Raw genomic sequence first — 19,889 nt, forward strand, 5'->3', positions numbered from 1 at the left:
AATCTTAATTGAAAATGAAATACTCGAATAAAAGTAAAAGAAGACCAGATTTGCTTTACATGTAATTAGGAATTTAACTACAAATTAGAACATGGAATAAGAACTCGCCTATAAAAGTTTATGTGATTATCCAAGGGTAAAGAAATTAGTTAAAGATAACAAAGTGACGCTTGCATTTCACTAAATCTCTGACTGTTAATAGACTAATCAAGGTTTAACATAAATCTATGTTGGATCAATAGATTAAGCCGTTATAGAAAGATATGGTATGTTAGTTTTAAATATTTATTTTTGTAATAAAACTTAAGTGCCTTAAGATATATGAAAAGATTTTGTTACATTTGATTTCTTTTTAACTTTATCATTCCATTTTATGATCTTGTCTCATTATTGTGGTAATTCCATCTGGTTTTTTATTCTTATTTTATCAAGTTGTAATTTAAGTACTTACATATATAGGTGTGATGTATGACTTTTATTTTCGCTTTGTTAAGAGCCACTTCGTCGGACTCTTGTATATAATAAATGACAGTTTATAATATAAGGAAGTTTAACATTAATAATTACAAATTTTAGCGGTTTTAAAAACGTATGCATATACATGTATATTACTCTTTGTGACCCTGACTCTAAAGGTGGTCAGTCACGTTTTAAGTAACATTTTTATGACATTTTTCAGCTTTTATATATTCAGTTAAAGATTTATTTAAGACACAAAAAGACGCATTACATAGAGTTGAATCACTATTAAATGTGTGTTTTATTATTGTGTATGAAATTGACAATCCCTCTTTTATATTTTAAGAGTTTAAAACTACTTCATATTTGCATTTGATATATATTTGGATATTTCAACAATATGAACCAAAACGCAAGAACCAGGTTTAAAACAGGTTTAGCTTCTGATTTCATGCACTTCCATTTTTTCTTGGTTGCGCAACAAGAGGTAATAATAGACTTGCATTTTTCATATATTATTGTCAATCCAATCTTAGCCAAATGTAAAACAACAGTTCTGATATTCAGGTAATTCCTTTGGCAAAGTGTATCTTTTAAATTTGTACTTAATATGTTAAAACAATTTTGTCTGGATAAGAAAATCAAATTCTTAAAATGCATTCGGTGAAATCTTACATCATCTACCCGCTCAGTGAACACAACTAAATGCATATAATCAATTGGTAAAGTTTCATACAGCGCCATAGCTTGTCCAAAATGTGATTAACCATCTTTAAAAACCGCATATCTACGTACATTTAATGACCATCTCGTACAAGAATTTATTCTTTTGCATTTGAAATTGCTTTCATCATAGGTGTGCGCCTAGTCCACCCGTGCGTCTGTCCGTCATTTGTAACCGGTCCATAAGATAGAGTTTTGAACTAATTGACACAAATGTTCGCCATGCTGCAATATTAAGGTCACATATGGAGATCAAACGTTAACAAGATCAAACTTCGTGCCCGGTCAATAAATTTGCCATTCTTCAATTAATTGTAATAATACTCGACACAAAAGACAATGTGTAAAGCTCAAGACCCAGACCTTCCGATAAAAGGTCAAAACCACACTCCTGTACTGTCAGTAAATTTCCTATGAATGGTTAGAATATTCACATAACATGGTACAAACATTTACAAGTGCGATGTGTCACAAGGAAATTCCAGACGCATATCTCAGTGTTACACTAACAGGTCACAAATGTTAGTACTTCAAAAGAAAACATATGTACCGGCAGTTGTTATGAATTTTGTTGTAACAGTTACCTTCATCCAACCAGTAGGAGACACCGTGTACAATAGTTTTCGCTTTGTAAGCGTCCTTTATGACAGTTAGTGTCATTCACGAAAATTAGAGCCCTCTACGGCATTCATTCTCTTCCTTATGTTTTAGACCACAAGGAGCCGCCCGGTAACTGGTAAAGTATGTACCAATATTGACTTTTGTTTACCCATGCTATACATTCTCTTGGTAGTGTATTACACCCATATCTCTATTTTATTGTACCAAAATTGGCTCTGCTGTTTACCCATGTAATGGTATACATTTGCTTCCCATGTATTCATTATGTATGTACCAACATTAATTGTTGTGTATCCATGGTAGACTCTATATTTTTGCTTCCCATGTATCTATTATGAATGTGCGAAAATTGTTGTTTACCCATGGTATATATTTAATTCACTGATATTTATTTTGTATGAGCCAAAATGGATTACTTTTTACTTATTTCATTCACATATATTTATTTTGTGCCAAAATTGATGGTATATGTTTGCTATCCATATCTTTAACTATTACATGTATATACCATAATAGATTGTGTTGTTTACCAATATGGCGGGCTTTGATAGAAAAAGTTCACTCTTACTTTCTTAATATCAGTCGTTGCAGAATATTATTTTTCCAAAAGATACATATTGCAACGCTGAAGTTTGAATGAGTTCTTTTTTAAAGTGTGTCTGCAGCAGTTGAATAAGATTTCTTATCTGAAAAGTATAACTGGTCAATTATATCTAGTTCTATTTCTGTATTTATTTAATAAAAAATGTTCGATGCTTATTTCAAATATTCTTGCATTTACCTCTTGAAAAATACTTTTGTCGTAAGCAAGGGGGGGGGGGGGGACAGTTTTGACACTGCTTAGAAACTCCTTCATATACTTAAAATCGATAAAATCCCATAACGTAGTGCTTCCCTATATATCTTTCAGTCGCTACATGTTCGGGCCTATCAGGATTAAATCGATAAATGTTTTGCTTAATTGTTGCACAAAAAGGGCAATTTGTAAAAGAGGGAAGACGAACATGTTGGGTTCGAGCCCTCGACCTTCGGGCTATGTGGCAGGTACTTTGTCCACTAAATTGCTTTATAAGATATTATGAAGAAATGAAAACTAAAAAATTTGGACTTAATTACAGTTTTTAGAAGAAAAAACTTGAGTATTGTAATTGTGATAAATGTCAGACCAAATAGATATTAATCCAGCATATCTAAATGTAAAACCAAATATAGTAAATGTCAAAATCAAGAGAAAAGTTTCACAATTATCCAAGACTGTTACTATATAACTATAGGTACAATTTCAATTACTTTGTGTCTAGAACTTTGCACGAGTTCTGTGCGATTTTAAAAACGCAGTATTATTCCTTCCGCGAAAGGAGCACGTACGCAGCTACATTTATGAGTATTATACAAACGATATAAATTTGTTCTTAAGCCTAATAAACATCGTTTTTAAGGCAAGTTTTACAACATAAATGAAAATGACGCCACAAATGACGTCACGCGCCAAATCTCCCATACAGAATTGTCGTTTTTTTTTTTTTTTTTTTTTTTCATTTTCGCCTTGTAGGCTTCCATACAAGGTTGTCTTCCCACTTCCGCTTCATAAACATTGTATAGATAATCTTAACAATAGTGATAAGTTTCAGTTGAAATTTTATAAACTTATTCTTAAATGTCAACAGGGTACACCAAATTGTATGATCTATGGCGAGCTTTGCCTATTGAAAGCAGAGTTCTTAACTACTGGTGTATATTTACTTAATAGTAAAATTGCAAAAATACTTCAACATTGTATAAGACTATGTATTCCTCGCTTTGTAGAAGTAATGTTATGCGTCTTTGGGTATGTTTTATGGAAAAAACTTAGACAGTCTTTATTTATCTAATTACTTGTTAGATCAGTCGTTTGGTGTTCGGTTAGCTGCAAGAAAGCTGTAAATACTAGACTTCATGATCAGTTCGTTCAGAATATAATTAATATTATGTTCAGATTATAAAATAAATGTTCGAATTATCTTATTTTTAAGACTGACTTTGCTTTATATTTTGCCATATGGTTTAGGTGTTGTACTCTTGAAGTTAAGATGTATGAACCACAAACTACCAGTCAGAAAATGTAGAATGTTTAACATACGGAGAAGTTTACATGTCTGTAACCTATGTGATGACAACCAGCTAGACATTTTTTTTTCAAGCGGCATATGTTTGCTTGACATTATCAAAGCGGGTGCTGATTTCTTAATGTAAAGTGTTTTAAGGGGCACTTTATGATTTTAATGGTAGTAATAGGTTAGCAACATTTTCGGAGCTTAAGTATCTAACTGGGAGTGTTATGAATAATGATTTTAGTCCCTTATCATTCTTTTATTAGAACGGCTGTGTGCATTAGATTTTAAGTATTATGAATGTAACATATGTATGTACATAGATGAGACTCTAATAAAGATTAAATATATGTCATGTAAATATATAAACCCTTATTACTAAAGAAAAGAAAACCATATTCATTGAAGTTTGAACAGGTTTTGAATAGCAAAAACAAAGCAATTCTAATAAATTTGCCTTACTTTGTAAAGAAATTATTTCAGCCTGTAGTCTGTTTAGCACATCGTTTTGTTTTCTCCTACATTGATAAATAGCTTATTGTAGTAGCTTTTAATTACTCATTCTACATTAACTAGTTAAGCTATATTTAGCTACTTTTTAAGTAAATTAAGTTAAAATTACATTATTACTAAAGTGGCATTGTTAAGTCACACATTCTAACATCCAATTTTACATTCCAACATAGTTGTTCTGTTACTGTGATTACATTTTTATATGTGTTTAATTAGTTTGTTTTATATGTCAAATGCTCTAAATGTGCCGTGACATCTTGTCTTGAACGTCAAATATGTCACATGTTCTAAATGTGCCGTGACGTCTTGAACGTCAGTGCGGACAAATATTGACGTTTGAGATTAACGTTGTTTAAAAATGGGTATGTGATAATAATTATATCTTAAACATTTTGTGTGGAAGTAATATTGATATTGTGTAACACTAGGCTAAGGGACAAGAGGAAGTAGACCATTTGGTAATGTATTACAGCTTTGTGCTAAAACTTTATATAACTTGATGTATCATTGCATATAAAATATATTTTTACTTTTGTGTGCTTATAGCCTCTCGTTCGCTGTTGTGTTGGTAAAATGAAATCATCTCAATACAAAAAGTGCGTTTTGTTATAGTTTTGCCGTTTGTATGAAGTTAAGTTATACGTAGATCTAAATATCAGTTTTTATATCAAATAAAACATTTCTTATTGCTACTCAAAAATGAACACGAATAATCTGCAACAATCTATGGAGTTATGTTATCAAAACATTCAAATGTAAATCCTTTCGGTTAAAACTATATGTTTTTTCAAACTGGGTGTTTAAGGAAGCCGATTTTTTTACAATTATTTTGCGAACGAGAAGCTTCAATTTGTAGCCGGCTTTTATTTATTTATTTTTTTTTTTTACTTTTCTGCAGGTTTTAGTTTACTAGAAAAAAATATATTGAAGTTAGAAATAGATATTTAGTATGTCGTCACTTATCTACAAATATTGTAAACTTATCAACGCTACTTACTGTATTGATACTGCGTGTATTTTGAATAGCAAATGGCCTTCAATTTCTTTTGAAAAGTTAAAGTTTTAAATGATCAAACAATGAGTGTATTGCTTATGGGCACACGTTTTAAATATGATAACAAATCCAAAAACTTAAAACGTATAGAGTTTAATTTTAAATAAATCCTTTAAATGAAATACTAGTACATATTGCGTACAGCCATGACTTTTGAACCAATTTTTGTTTTGTAAATTTCATATATAGAGGTCAATAAAACATTAATCATAAATTTGCCAGATTGCCACCTTAACCTTGACTGAGCTAATCCATCTTATCTTAAATTTGAACGTTTTACCGTGTGCCGACCCGTGACACGAAATTTCGGGTGTATGTGGTTGTAGTAACACTTACACATATTTATGAAATGTCACGTGAAATGGCGACAACGGTACCAAACGGTGGTATTACATTTATCATAAATCAAGGCAAATTTCTTTATTTAATATTAAAAGATAATTAAAAATTACGTTCGTATTGTAATAAATAGCAGCAGAAAAAGTTTAAAATTTACGAATTAGCGGAAAATGTAATATCCTTTGATTTAAAAATGATAGGCGGTTACATATTGTAGGAATGTCGGTACATATGCGTCAGCATTGTATATTATGCAGTTTTTGGCGTCTGAAACTTGTGTATCTAGTCTACAATATGTAGTTTCAAAGGCAAACTTAAGTTCTAATATACGTTTCAGTTAAACATCTTTTAGTGGCCGCCACTTTTAATTAAGTGACCAGCTAAGCGATAATTTCAAACAACTAAATACCAATTTGTTAGAACTTCAATATGTCAAATGCAATCCCTTTGTCCAAAACGGTACTTTCTGTCCATGACACACAAGTTTAACTTTAGCAGTTTCAAATATTGTCAAGTACACGTAGAAACTATGAATTAATTTGTACTTGATTGTTGCCCTTCAGATATTAGTAGAATTATTGATAACAGCAACGACAATCAATCAAATCTTGGTACTTGAGAGCGATTTAAGGCCGCTAAAGATAGAATGAACACTTTATTGATGAAATAATATATACAGGGGGTCCTCGTTACACTTAAAGGTAACATGCGTAATGTTTCGTTCTCTTTGTAACACTCAGTCATTTACAGACTGACCTATCATCCTTGGATTTTTACAGCGTTCTATCTCCATGAATTTAAGTAACCATTCTGTTTGTCTTGAAGAACTCTTTATAACATAAATTGTGTCTTCATAAGGGGCAATCTCTGTTAGATGTGACGACTTTATGTGCTGGACTTGGCACCAAAGTGCTCCATGGCCTAAAGAGCTTAATCGAGAAATTCTCTAAATCCGTTTGAAGAGATGCAGTTTTGTCATTAACTACACTTTTAAAGGTATGCTAGACCCAAATGTCATAATGGATAATAACTACATATAGTTTATGTGAACATAAAGTTTATAAGTTAATGTGTTTTTCAGTACTATGCAGTAGGTTTAAACAATACACACTTAATACATGTAAAGCTAAACACAGTATAAATGTGTTCTACCACTAAAAACACTGGAAGTATTTTTTAACAATTGACTGTTACTGCATAACATTTAATTATAATATAGGCCCTATTTAGTAAAGTTGAATAGAATTTATGTGGATTTTCTACATTTAAAGTAAATATAAAATATTTTAGTGAAAGATGCGAATTGGAGATATCTTTAATGGAATTTTCAAATTTGCTCTATCTTGGATAGGGATAAAAAAAAAGAGAAATGAAAATGATAAGTTGTTGTAAAATCTTATGTTCTCAGAATCTACAAACCGAATTGTTTTTCATCGTTTTCAACAAGAAATGAGGGAAATAAGCCATGTTAAACTTTTGGATAAACTTTCTCAAAATGTTTAAAATGGTTTAGCATCATTCCATTCAGGTGAAAGGTCTGTTTTGCAACTAAATTTAAGAATTTATACAAGAAGTAGATTGGGTTTAAAGCGCTTCAAAATTTTCGAAACCGTTAACTTTTCCATCTGTTTCTGGTTGATGTTTTTAAGTAAAGACTAAATGATATCGGCATTGAGTTATACATTTGTGGCTCTTGTAATGGCAATGACAAAAAATTGAGAGAAAATGCTATTGTTTTCATCACTTACAGGGTATGTGTTGAAAACAAATGTATACATGTATTCAGCTGTAAGTCTATTGTAGCAAGTGATATTGAAATGTAAATTTGACCAGGATATTCTGATAAATGTAAGTGATAGGCCTAAATAATGAATTATTAACGGGGTAATTAGTTTCAATCAATACTATGTTGATGGTAGAAGATAACTGGTAATTCTTATTCAGACCAGGCCATAAACAAGTAAAATAGCTTTTTTTCTTTGTTTCGTATCAAATTCAGTAATATCAGGACCATATTGGTATATTTTCAGTAAGAGTGAGTTAAGGATCAAATGGGGAGGAGATCGTGCCAACGTAGTTGACACACATATTGTGCAAGTTTAAAAGCCAATCCGTCGAATATATGTACCTTTGTCTCGACAAATGCGGGTATTAGTCAAAAAAGGGTCTTTTTTTGTAAAGTAATTCACGGAAGCATAATTAAGCCCAAATTACCACAATATCCTGTTTCTAAATCACCGCGCAGTGATTACTTTTGATAGTTCATAAATTACTGTAACAGGATATCATTGAGCAGGAGATTCAACCAAGCTAATGTATACTCGTACATATACGAGAGGAGGGTTAATTTAGGCATTATTTTCGGTTTTAAGAAGTTTCTGTGTTCTCATTTTTTGCAATATATTTCACTCATTTAGAAAAGGAAACAGAAACAAAGTTGGACTAAGCTCTAGACCTTGTTTCAATAATCTTCAGTTCGAAACTTCTGTTGCGCACGAAACTTGGCAGACGCATACATTAAGTACTTCAAAGCAATAACGTACTAGTTACACATTTTGCCATAACACTTTTCAAGGTCTATCGATGCAAATCGGATGAAGATTTACTGCCATTCAATACATTCTTAATTAACAAATAATGTATAATATTACATAAAATACAAAGAAAACATATATAGAAATGTCCTTAGTTTTTTCTTACTTTAGTGTCATAAGTCAGTTTGTTCTATGTGGAGATACATTTGTGCCAATGCCATTTGCCTTTATTTACCGTGATAACATTATTTTTATTTTTTTATTTTTAAAGAACGGATTAATTTATCATAATCCTTTTCACTCAGATGTTTGTTTGTTTTTCTGTGTTTACATTTTTATCCGATCTGATCTTATCCCTTTTTTATTAACACAGAATTGGCCACAAAAGATGACTTATATGAATTCCATATTCTAATCTAAACTTGCCCTGTATTTGATCTATCTATTCAAATAATTGTAACAAGGGTAATTAAATATCATAATAAATCCGAACATAAAGAGATTTTATGACAATATTTTCGCATTAACAATTACTTGCTACGTTCATTTACCGGTCTATATCACAAAAATACACAGATTTCGAACATTAAATAGAAAACTAGAATTAAGAACTATTAAAAAGCTAACAGGACTGTGTTGAACTTTCTAGTTTATGCGTGGAAACACTTGGAAGTAACCGATTTAGGGTATTTGTATTCAGAAAAAAAAAGATTTTTTTTTGTGCGAGTTTTTCTATTTGAGAACAATAACCGAACACGATGCCAAAGGTAAGTGTTACATCAGACAATTTATGACTTCTAAATTTGTTTAAAAGAAAGTTTTGTTTTTCGCTTGCAGCTCTTGTATGCGTTTAATTGCTTTTTGCCGTTTTGGCTCATGCTAGTTTATTTTCAGTTCTAGTACTTGGATGCTTCGTTGTGTTTTAATGTTCCTTACATATATATACATTTTTATTACTATGTATTCCAGAGTGATATGTTATCTTTTGTCAAAATGGTGATGTTCTTATAGTTATATTCACAGAAAAAGTATCATTTATTTAAAAGTTTTGATTAATAGTAAAAACAGCCTTTTTTTTTAAAGGAAGCAATTAAACCTTGAAAAATCAGAAAAAATATTTAGTATAGATATAAAAACTTACGTTTAATGCTAAAAACTTAAATAAATTTTAAAATGTAGCAATGTTACTAAAGAAGGGAACATGTTATGCTGATATATAAGTTGATATATGTCAAAATACTATATCCACACATGATGTATTGTAAACAAACGAATAGTTAGCCTTTAAGATAAAACCTTTTCTGTAATGTACGCATTTTTCATAAAACTTATTAACGATAAAGCATTTCAAGATAAAATTTGTCACGTACTTTTATGAAATTATCGAAGAATACCTTTAATGTAAAGTGGCAAAATAAGAAAATTCCTATGTTGATGTAATACAAACTAATCGTTTAAACAAACGTCCAAGTGTACGGCCTTTTTGGCTAGTTTACATTGATGATTATAATTTTTTATCATTTTTCTATAAGCTTTTGGATAGAGTGTTCATTTATTCAGGCATTGGTTATATATTGAAAAGGAATTGAAAATACAAGGGCTTCGTTATTAGAGTTTTAATCTAGAGTAAATGTGATACGGAGGTCTATTCTATTACCAAAAGATGACAAAGGTTAGATTTTGTAATTAAAATATCAAATTTTCGGTGTTTGCAATACATGAATTGATTTTTGTACAGAAAAATGTACGCTTATACATTGTGCGGTTGTAGTTTAACTTAAGTTATAACTTGATATATAGTAAAAACTATTGAAATATTTCTGTCTTGTTACTTTGACGTTTTACTCTGTTTCAGTTAGTATCTTTACTGCGAAATAAAAACGGTTTAATTAATGCAACTGACCCGATTTATACGTAACAGTAACGTACAAGTAGGTTATCAAATAGTAAAACTAAAACACAAATATTAAACTTATGATTTAGTTTCAGCATAAAATTGTTTATATATAGTGTAAAAATTAACAGAAGTAGCTAGATATAAAAAACTCAAAATGCTGATTTTTTCAGTTACCAGATTTAAACTTTTTTATACTGTTAGGACGGCAGCAGCATGTACTATTACCTTCATACGTAGGGTACAAAACTGCCTGTAGTGAGGCCGCAAGTTCGATCCGCCTGTTCAAGGCAAATATTTTCGTGCTGTTTTGAAAGAAGTCATTAGTTCTCCACCTTTGATCCATGTGGGGAAGTTGTCGCTTACTTATGTAGAAAACGTCAGTACTAGAAAACTAGATAAATTAATCAGACGCTGTTAAATTAACGAAGTACAGTTGAAACATGGCTTTAAACATAGGTTAAACAAATTGTCTAGGAGCAGTGACTTTGATTTATTTAAAAATCATTCTGAAACGCGTGTACAAATCTTGTCATATTTGTGAATACTTGCAGTTAATCTATCAAATATGAGCCGCGCCATGAGAAAACCAACATAGTGGGTTTGCGACCAGCATGGATCCAGACCAGCCTGCGCATCCGCGCAGTCTGGTCAGGATCCATGCTGTTCGCTTTTAAAGCCTACTGTAATTAGAGAAACCGTTAGCGAACAGTATGGATCCTGACCAGACTGCGCGGATGCGCAGGCTGGTCTGGATCCATACTGGTCGCAAAGCCACTATGTTGATTTTCTCATGGCGCGGCTCAATTATTATCTTCGTATAGACAAATTTTATCTAAAATGATAAATTTCATATTTTAAAAGGTTGGTCTATTTACCTTTACTTGACGGAATTGAAAAAAAAAACTATCTTCGGCTAATCATAAAGGTACAATGTGACTCTGCTAAAGTTTTATGTAAATAGTAACAAAGTCCAATAAGGGTTTTGATAGATTACACAAATATTTTAGAATAATATTTGTACTGTGTTTTCGGTAATAGTAAAACGAGGTAATTGTATGAAATATCCAACAGTCTGTGTCTTACTGGGTCTCGAGCAGAATGCCTTCAACGTGTTTGATTGCATACGTATATAACAACAAGCTCGACCCTAAGGGTCTGCATCTACACGAAACCGAAATATTGTGTTGCGTATACTTTTATTCTCTTTTTTCAGTTAGGTATGTTTGTTTGGAATTACAATGTTTAATTTTATTTGTCATCTTACAAAGCCGCAGACTACATGTATACTGAGAAACCTCAGTGGTTTTGGGGTGTATAATACGACTTTAGTCTTTATACAATTTAAGCAATTAAAACACCTGATGCAATATACTTTATTATAACTATGTAACATCGGGGCTCGCTCATGACGTTGCGCACTGTGTTGCGCCTTTTTCAAATTTTCGTCCGAGTGTTAACCATTTTCGTGTTTCTTTACATGTTATTTATGCCTACCTTTTGATTATTAATGGTACATGTGTATGCATTCGGTGTAAATTAAAAGTCATTGAAACTACTTAATTTCACAAAGTTACAAAATCCATTGTTTTACGGACGTATCGGCGAAACTCGGTTCGTTTCACTTGCACAGATATTAAACAGATGTGCCATAAAGGGCTAAATATTTTAGGACAGAAGTATAATTAAGCTGAATATTATACGAGTTCAGGTTCAACCAAGATGGCGGTTTGATGAAATTAGTCCTTTTGAAAAATGTATCTAATTTCTCTTTTAAGAACTGATAATACAGGCCATTTATGTTTTGGCCTTTCTAAGTTCCAGTGTAGTCTTGTTGATGATAAAAATACATTGTCGGCCAGTATTTATTTTATTGTTTTGCATTTTAACCGGGAAAAACAGTCCGTCGCCTGTAGAAATAGACTTCTTGATAGACTGTTGGGTAACTTTTAAAAACTGATAGCAATATTTGGAAAAATCCGTCACGAAGTATTAAAAAGTTACATAAATCAAACAAGCTATCGCAATATTAGCAAACTGTCAGGACTTTTTTCAGGTGAAACAGAAATTGCCACCCGCACGTTGTATTCAACGTCAAACGTAAGCTTGCGTAGATTATGTCCCTACGTGAATTACGACATTAACTACAGAATTTGTCAGCATAGGGTTTCAGTAAATTGTAGGAGTCTGGCCTGTCGTTAGTTCATGTCTTTAAAACGTTGTCCTGCAATAATGGGTGTTCTTGGTTCAAATCCCACATCGGGGACTGTAAATTGTTTCTTAAATTATTTAACAGGTTCATAAAGGTCGACAATTTTTTAACAGCAACATTCCTTAATTGCTTGCAGTTTAAGAATTGTGTCTCGTTAAATTTGAATATTGTGTGTTAGATAAATAAACAGAAACACAAACAAATAAATGATTTTTAAGAGTATTTGAATTTCAGTTCTCATATTTTTTTCAAGCGTAACGTTTTGGCGTTACGCTAACCGGTCGAATCCTCATGCAATAAGCGGCGGGAAAAGTCACGCGGCCTCTGCATTTATTTGTGGATTGTGACGTTATATCCAGAACAAAACGGACGTTCGGAGGAAATGATGGAAAAAGTGAAACTTTCTGAGAGCGCGGTAAGCTGCGATGTTATTTTTGCGTAACACTGGCGATTTTTACAGTTTCCTTATCTTTCATAAAATTACCTTAAATTTTGCTCCTTTCATATTTAGATGTTGACCAGACACATTTCAAAATACCCAGTAAAATACAGTGTCAGTTTCGATCTAAGTTCATCCCATTCTCTTTTTGCAACACGACCTAAAGGCAAAAAGTGTGGCTTGTATTAAATTTAACGGTAATATTACATATAATACCCCGATGTCCATGCCGTAACAGGCCCTACACCGTATTATACAGATATTTCTAACGTAATTTTTCCATTTATTAGAGTAGATTTGTCACGGGTTATAAATCTTTCGTAATAAAAACGATCAGCTAAAAATGATTTCATTCTTCATCTGTAAGATAATTCTCACTTTATACTAATTACATTAAAAAGATAAAGAAACAATTTCAGACATTTAAAAAAAATAAAATATTTACGATGATCAAGGATATTGCAAGATCTATGTGTTTAAAGATATAAAATATTCAAACAGAAAACAAGCGACCGGGTTCCAACAAAAATGCGAGATAATTGCTGGTCTTTAAAAATATAGACTTGATACATGTGCACAATGTAGTATTATCAAACGCTCGAAAATGGACCGCAGTTTTTATCACGAACTTTTTGGAAGTCGATAATCGACCACATTTTTACTTCCGTATATACGTTTTCTAAAATAAACGAAATATTACAATGTCCTGAGCACTTCAGTAAATTACAATACGCCCTTAACTATTAGTAATACAAACAATCCCACACAGATTATATGTAGGCCTAAAACCTATTTACAAAACTATTTCATCAGTTTTCCGTATGGACTAATCCCTGTTTCATTTTTTAAATATCTAACGTTTTACATATTTCTGACAATTTTAGTGCAGACTCACAAAAAATAATCTAAAAGAATGTTAGTTAATATTGATGCGAGTATACGCTGTTTTGCAAAGTTGTTGTTAATTTGCGAATTATGCTTCTGAATATAGGAGTAAACACAAGCTTCTGGATACAGGAGTAAACACAAACTTTTGAATATAGGAGTAAACACAAGCTTCTGAATATAGGAGTAAACACAAGCTTCTGAATACAGGAATGAGTAATCACAAGCTTCTGAATACAGGAATGAGTAAACACAAGCTTCTGAATACAGGAGTAAACGCAAGCTTCTGAATACAGGAATAAACACAAGCTTCTGAATACAGGAGTAAACACAAGCTTCTGAATACAGGAGTAAACACAAACTTCTGAATACAGGAGTAAACACAAACTTCTGAATATAGGAGTAAACACAAGCTTCTGAATACAGGAGTAAACACAAGCTTCTGAATACAGGTGTGAGTAAACACAAGCTTCTGAATACAGGAGTAAACACAAGCTTCTGAATACAGGAGTAAACACAAGCTTCTGAATACAGGTGTGAGTAAACAAAAGCTTCTGAATATAGGAGTAAACACAAGCTTCTGAACACAGGAGTAAACACAAGCTTCTGAATATAGGAGTGAATACAATCTATTTTATTTTTTATCAGAGCAAAAAGATTCTATAACCAGTACTATTAACATATCAGTTATGAAGTGTCGCTATCCGATTATAGTAAGCTCTTTAGAGTAAACGGAAGATGTCAGTGTCCGTCTTCTTGGAATGGTTATATTTTGTTGTTTTGACATCTTGAAAGCAAAAAATGCAACACTTATTTTAGTATGATAAGAAGATGATAAATTCCAAAGGAAAATGATGAAAAAGTTGTGTAGGTTCAATTTCCTGTTTGTCAAATATTTAAGCAATTTCTAGCTACAAACATCCGCAGTATCTATTAAAAATGTTTCGATTTGTTTCAGTTGGAATATGTCGAGAGTGCCAGTGCAGCAGTAATAAAAAAAAGAGTTATTTTTACTTTTATGTGCTGCATGTATCTTTTATTCTAACAGGACACGAGAAAAACGTGTAGATATTTTTAGCTTTATAGTTATCAAAAAATACATGTAGTTGTGTTTAGTGCTATTACGTTGTAAATTCAGTGCTGCAGCAACCTTGAAAAGATAACTTTTAGCTTTATGACATTGTAAGTGCCAGTGCTCTAGTAATCCTTACACGATACTTTTATTTTTGCGATATTGTAGATGCTAAAGCTGTATGTTATCGTAAATGCAAACGCTCTAGAAATCTTTGTAAACACGTTATTTTTAGTTTTGCGATATTGTAAACTCCAGAGCAGCAGTAATTTTGCTTTATGGCAGCATAAATGCCAATGCGTCAGTATTTCTTTTTGCTCTATGATAGCGTAAATGCCAATGTTCTTTTTGCTCTATGACAGCGTAAATGCCAATGTTCTTTTTGCTCTATGCGTAAATGCCAATGTTCTTTTTGCTCTATGACAGCGTAAAAGCAAATGCTGCAGTAGGTGTTAGCTGTATGAAATGCTAATAGCCAACGCAGCAGTAGTTTTTTTTACTGTAAGGCAGTGTAAATGTTAATACTGCTGTAATTTGTAGCTTTATGGCAGTGTAAAGGCCAATGCTTTAGTAATTTGAGCTTTTTGTCATGTGAATTACCAATGCTGCATTAAGTTTTAGCTTTATGACATTGTAAATACAATGCTGCAGTAAGCTTATTCTTAATTTTATGGCATTGTAAATGCAGATTTTAAGGTTATTTAAGTTTTTTTCCGTTGTAAATGCTAATAATTCTGTATGTTACTTAAGTTCTATGTTATTTTAATTACCAATCCTTTAATTATCTTGAAAAACTTATTTCTAATTTTGTGACATTGTACAGGACAGTACTGTAGTTATTATTACCTTTATGACACTGTTAATTAAAGCAAATACTGCAGTAATATATAATTTAATTTATTGTAAATGTCAAATGCTGCAGGTATGTTGAAACAATTATTTGAATTATGCCCTCGGGCATATAGCGATTGAACTGTCCGTCCGTCCATACAAAACATGTTTAACCGTTTCGCCTACAGCCCACATTAATGACCCAGTTTAGTTAATACTCACACATACTCACACTCAACAATCCTTGTGATTGTGGCAAGACCTACGAATTGACCCATATATAAATGACCTTAAATCTTATATGACCTTCACCTTCAAACTTAAAATCTATAAAAATAACATTTTATGGTCCTACAGCCGGCATAAACGACCCCATTTAATTAATACTCACACTCATTAAACCTTGTGGCAAGTACTACAAACTGACATCGACCTTCTTATGACCTTCACCTTTAAACTGAAAACCGGGGGCATGATTTTGCGTTTTGAAAACGCAGCACCTTGTAAATATCAATGTTCCAGCGATCTTTGAAATAGTTTAATTGTAGATTTATATTTACTATATTGTGTAATGTGTACATTTTAAGCGTGCTGCTCGATAGGTCTCGTATAGATATGTAATTATGTCTCCCCAGGATATATTGTTATGCCCTGTCCGTCCGTCCGTCCGTCCGTCCGTACGTCACATTTCATTTCCGAGCAATAACTGGAGAACCATTTGACCTAGAACCTTCAAACTTCATAGGGTTGTAGGGCTGCTGGAGTAGACGAACCCTATTGTTTTTGGGGTCACTCCGTCAAAGGTCAAGGTCACAGGGGCCTGAACATTGAAAACCATTTCCGATCAATAACTAGAGAACCACTTGACCCAGAATGTTGAAACTTCATAGGATGATTGGTCATAAGAGTAGATGACCCCTGTTGTTTTTGGGGTCACTCCGTCAAAGGTCAAGGTTACAGGGGCCAGAACATTGAAAACAATTTCCGATCAATAACTAGAGAACCACTTGACCCAGAATGTTGAAACTTGATAGGATGATTAGTCATAAAGAGTAGATGACCCTTATTGATTATGGGATCACTCCGTCAAAGGTCAAGGTCACAGGGGCCTGAACATTGAAAACCATTTCTGATCAATAACTAGAGAACCACTTGACCCAGAATGTTGAAACTTCAGAGGATGATTGTACATGGAAAGTAGATGACTCCTATCGATTTTGGAGTCACTCCATTAAAGGTCAAGGTCACAGGGGCCTGAACATTGAAAACCATTTCCGGTCAGTAACTTGAGAACCACTTGACCCAGAATGTTGAAACTTAATAGGATGATTGGTCATAAAGAGTAGATGACCCCTAACGATTTTTGGGTCACTCTGTGAAAGGTCAAGGTCACAGGGGCCCGAACATTGAAAACCATTTCCGGTCAGTAACTTGAGAACCACTTGACCCAGAATGATGAAACTTCGTAGGATGATTGGTCATGCAGAGTAGATGAATCCTAAAGATTTTAGGGTCACTCTGTTAAAGGTCAAGGCCACAGGGGCCTGAACATGGAAAACCATTTCCAATCAATAACTTGAGAACCTCTCGACCCAGAATGTTGAAACTTCATAGGATGATTGTTCATGCAGAGTGAATGACCCATATTGTTTTTGGGGTCACTCCGTTAAAGGTCAAGGTCACAGGGGCCTGAACATTGATAACCAGTTCTGATCAATAACTTGAGAACCTCTTGACCCAGAATGTTGAAACTTCATAGGATGATTGAACATGCAGAGTAGATGACCCCGATTGATTTTGGGGTCAGTCTATTAAAGGTCAAGGTCACACTGGCCTGTTCATGTAAAATCATTTTTTGGAAATAACTTGAGAACCACTTGACCTACAATGTTGAAACTTAATAGGATGATTGGACATGCAGAGTAGATGACCCCTATTTATTTTGAGGTCACTTGATCAAAGGTCAAGGTCACAGGAGCCTGAACAGTGACTTGAGAACCACTAGGCCACGAGTGTTGAAATTTAGCGGGATGACTGGACATGCCAAGTAGATGATCCCTATTGCAGCCAACCATCAGTGTCTCTTTGACTTTCGCTCCTGACCCCTATTGACTTCTTGCCTATAGGACTTTGCATTGGGGGAGACATGCGCTTTTTTACAAAAGCATTTTCTAGTTATTATTAGTTTTGCTATGACAAACACACTGTCCTCCTATATTGTTCCTAACAATGGCGAACATGTTCAGTTTTGAATCTTAATATGATTATGCTTTCAGACCGCGGTAGAGGCGATCACAGATGAAGAAAGGGCAGGTTTGTATTTTTTTATATGTAAACCCGAGAAAAAGGGGGGAAAAGTCAGTCTTTCAGTAGGACGTTTTATTCTGTTTCTGGTGATGTCACTCTATTTTGTACAAGGCAAACACAAAATAATGTTTCCCCAAGAGAAAGCAGATAGGTACTGATAGCGGCAATATACTGTTCCGAGAAAACAAAACTATATTTTATCTTCAGTTTCGTATTTATAACTGTTAATTTATTGACGTTTTTCACAATATTCAAATTTTCAGAAAACCGATCTTTTTTTTACTATATAAATAAACAAAGGAATGCAATTTTTCGTTTAATTAATTCAAACAGCCTAATACTGATGCATCACCTGCAAATTAAACATACTTATTTCAGAACTAGAGGAGACATTTAAATTGTTTGATCGGGACAATGATGGGTACATTACTGCCCGGGAGCTGGGTGAAGCCATGCGAGCCATGGCCCAGCACCCAACAGAGAGCGAAATTCAAGAACTAGTCAAGAAACCGGAAGGAGAAGAGGGTAAACTCACTAACCTACTTTTACATTGTTTGACTGTTTTCATGAAAGATGTGCACGTTGACCTACATTCTTGCATAAGAACTACATTTTTACTGGATCCGACAATGTATTAATGGAGAAAAACCGTGTGCAAATAGGGCAATTCACGTATTAACAGCACGTGAATTGCCCTATTTGCACACGGTTTTTGAAATGTTTTTTCCAGGGACGTATATATGTATTTCTTCGCAGACTGACATCTGGCATCTGCGTCTTGTTCCTTCCATAATAACCTCTTTTTGTAGCATAAAAGATGCAATCAAATCCATAGCATATTTTGCTGTATCAGTTACCAACCCCAAATGCACTGCATATGGGAGAATTAGACCCATCGAATTTTCGTATGAGTTGCAATGTTTTTAAAGAGCAGATACCAAACTATTTTTCCTTTGTTAAACAGAAGTAATTTCAACAAATTACCCGTATTTTACTACATATCTAATTAAGAAATAATATATCTCATTTAGTAATTTGTCGTTGAATAAAATCATTGTTTGGATTTCAGATGCGAAGAAATTATATCACGTGATATAAAAATACGCATCTGAACGGAAAACAATGATTCTATTCGAGAGCAAATCACATAATGAGATTTATCCTACCTTCATGCAAAATAAAGGCAAAAATCAAGGGGTCAGATAAATTTTGCTTTATCTGGTCAGTGACTAAATAAAGCTTGGCGGACTACTTTTTTGATTTTTTTTTAAAACGACGCCATCTTGTTTTTGAGAATAACTGCTAAAAGACATATTTATGCAATTATTTTCATAAACGCGCTTTTATTAGGTATGTGAGACCATCACAAATGTATAGTGTATGCATACCGTACTTGCAATTACTACAAAAAGTTTTTATAACAGAAACGCTCGGAGAAAGGGAAAGTGACTCATGTATAGCGTTTGTTCAGAATTTTAGCTTTCTACTCGTCAATCTAGGAATATATTGCATCTGTAATGGAGTGTTATTGAATAAAATCATCGAGGAAACGGTTTGCCTATTCGTTTTGTCAAGCGGCGATATGGCGTGTATATGAGTCTCGTCAATCGTTTGCTTGGTGAGGATGGGCAATCCGACATTCAACTGAACTTCGGACAAAACTTCACTTGGCAGCAAATTAAAATTATTCTTTAATGTTCAGCAGAACAGAGAAGTCAGACACAAAGCAGAACAAGGTTAGCCTTTGTTTTTCGGCTCTAATTTTATAATATTTTTATTTTAAATACCTGTTTGTGTAATGGTGGGGCGTATTAATTTCTGTGCAAGACAGACTCAGATCTAGTTGGTGGTAAATTTTGAATTTTAATTAAAGAATGATTTTAGATCAGAAGGTAGGATAAATAGAACATTAGGTT

The 19,889-nt window shown here is 33.1% G+C and overlaps 1 protein-coding gene across 1 annotated transcript in view; it reads left to right on the top strand.

The window, feature by feature from the left end:
• The first annotated feature begins 215 nt into the window (after positions 1-215).
• The window catches only part of LOC123542215 (uncharacterized), a 71,953-nt gene continuing 52,279 nt past the window's right edge, over positions 216-19,889 (top strand). Inside the window, exons 1-5 of the mRNA XM_045327930.2 lie at positions 216-266; positions 1,894-1,923; positions 4,835-4,864; positions 17,943-17,979; positions 18,352-18,498. Of these exons, the coding sequence (XP_045183865.2) occupies positions 264-266; positions 1,894-1,923; positions 4,835-4,864; positions 17,943-17,979; positions 18,352-18,498 (247 nt within the window). The 5' untranslated portion in view covers positions 216-263. The remainder of the gene's footprint in view (positions 267-1,893; positions 1,924-4,834; positions 4,865-17,942; positions 17,980-18,351; positions 18,499-19,889) is intronic.

Source organism: Mercenaria mercenaria, chromosome 1 (assembly GCF_021730395.1).
Source record: "Mercenaria mercenaria strain notata chromosome 1, MADL_Memer_1, whole genome shotgun sequence".
NCBI lineage: Eukaryota > Metazoa > Mollusca > Bivalvia > Venerida > Veneridae > Mercenaria > Mercenaria mercenaria.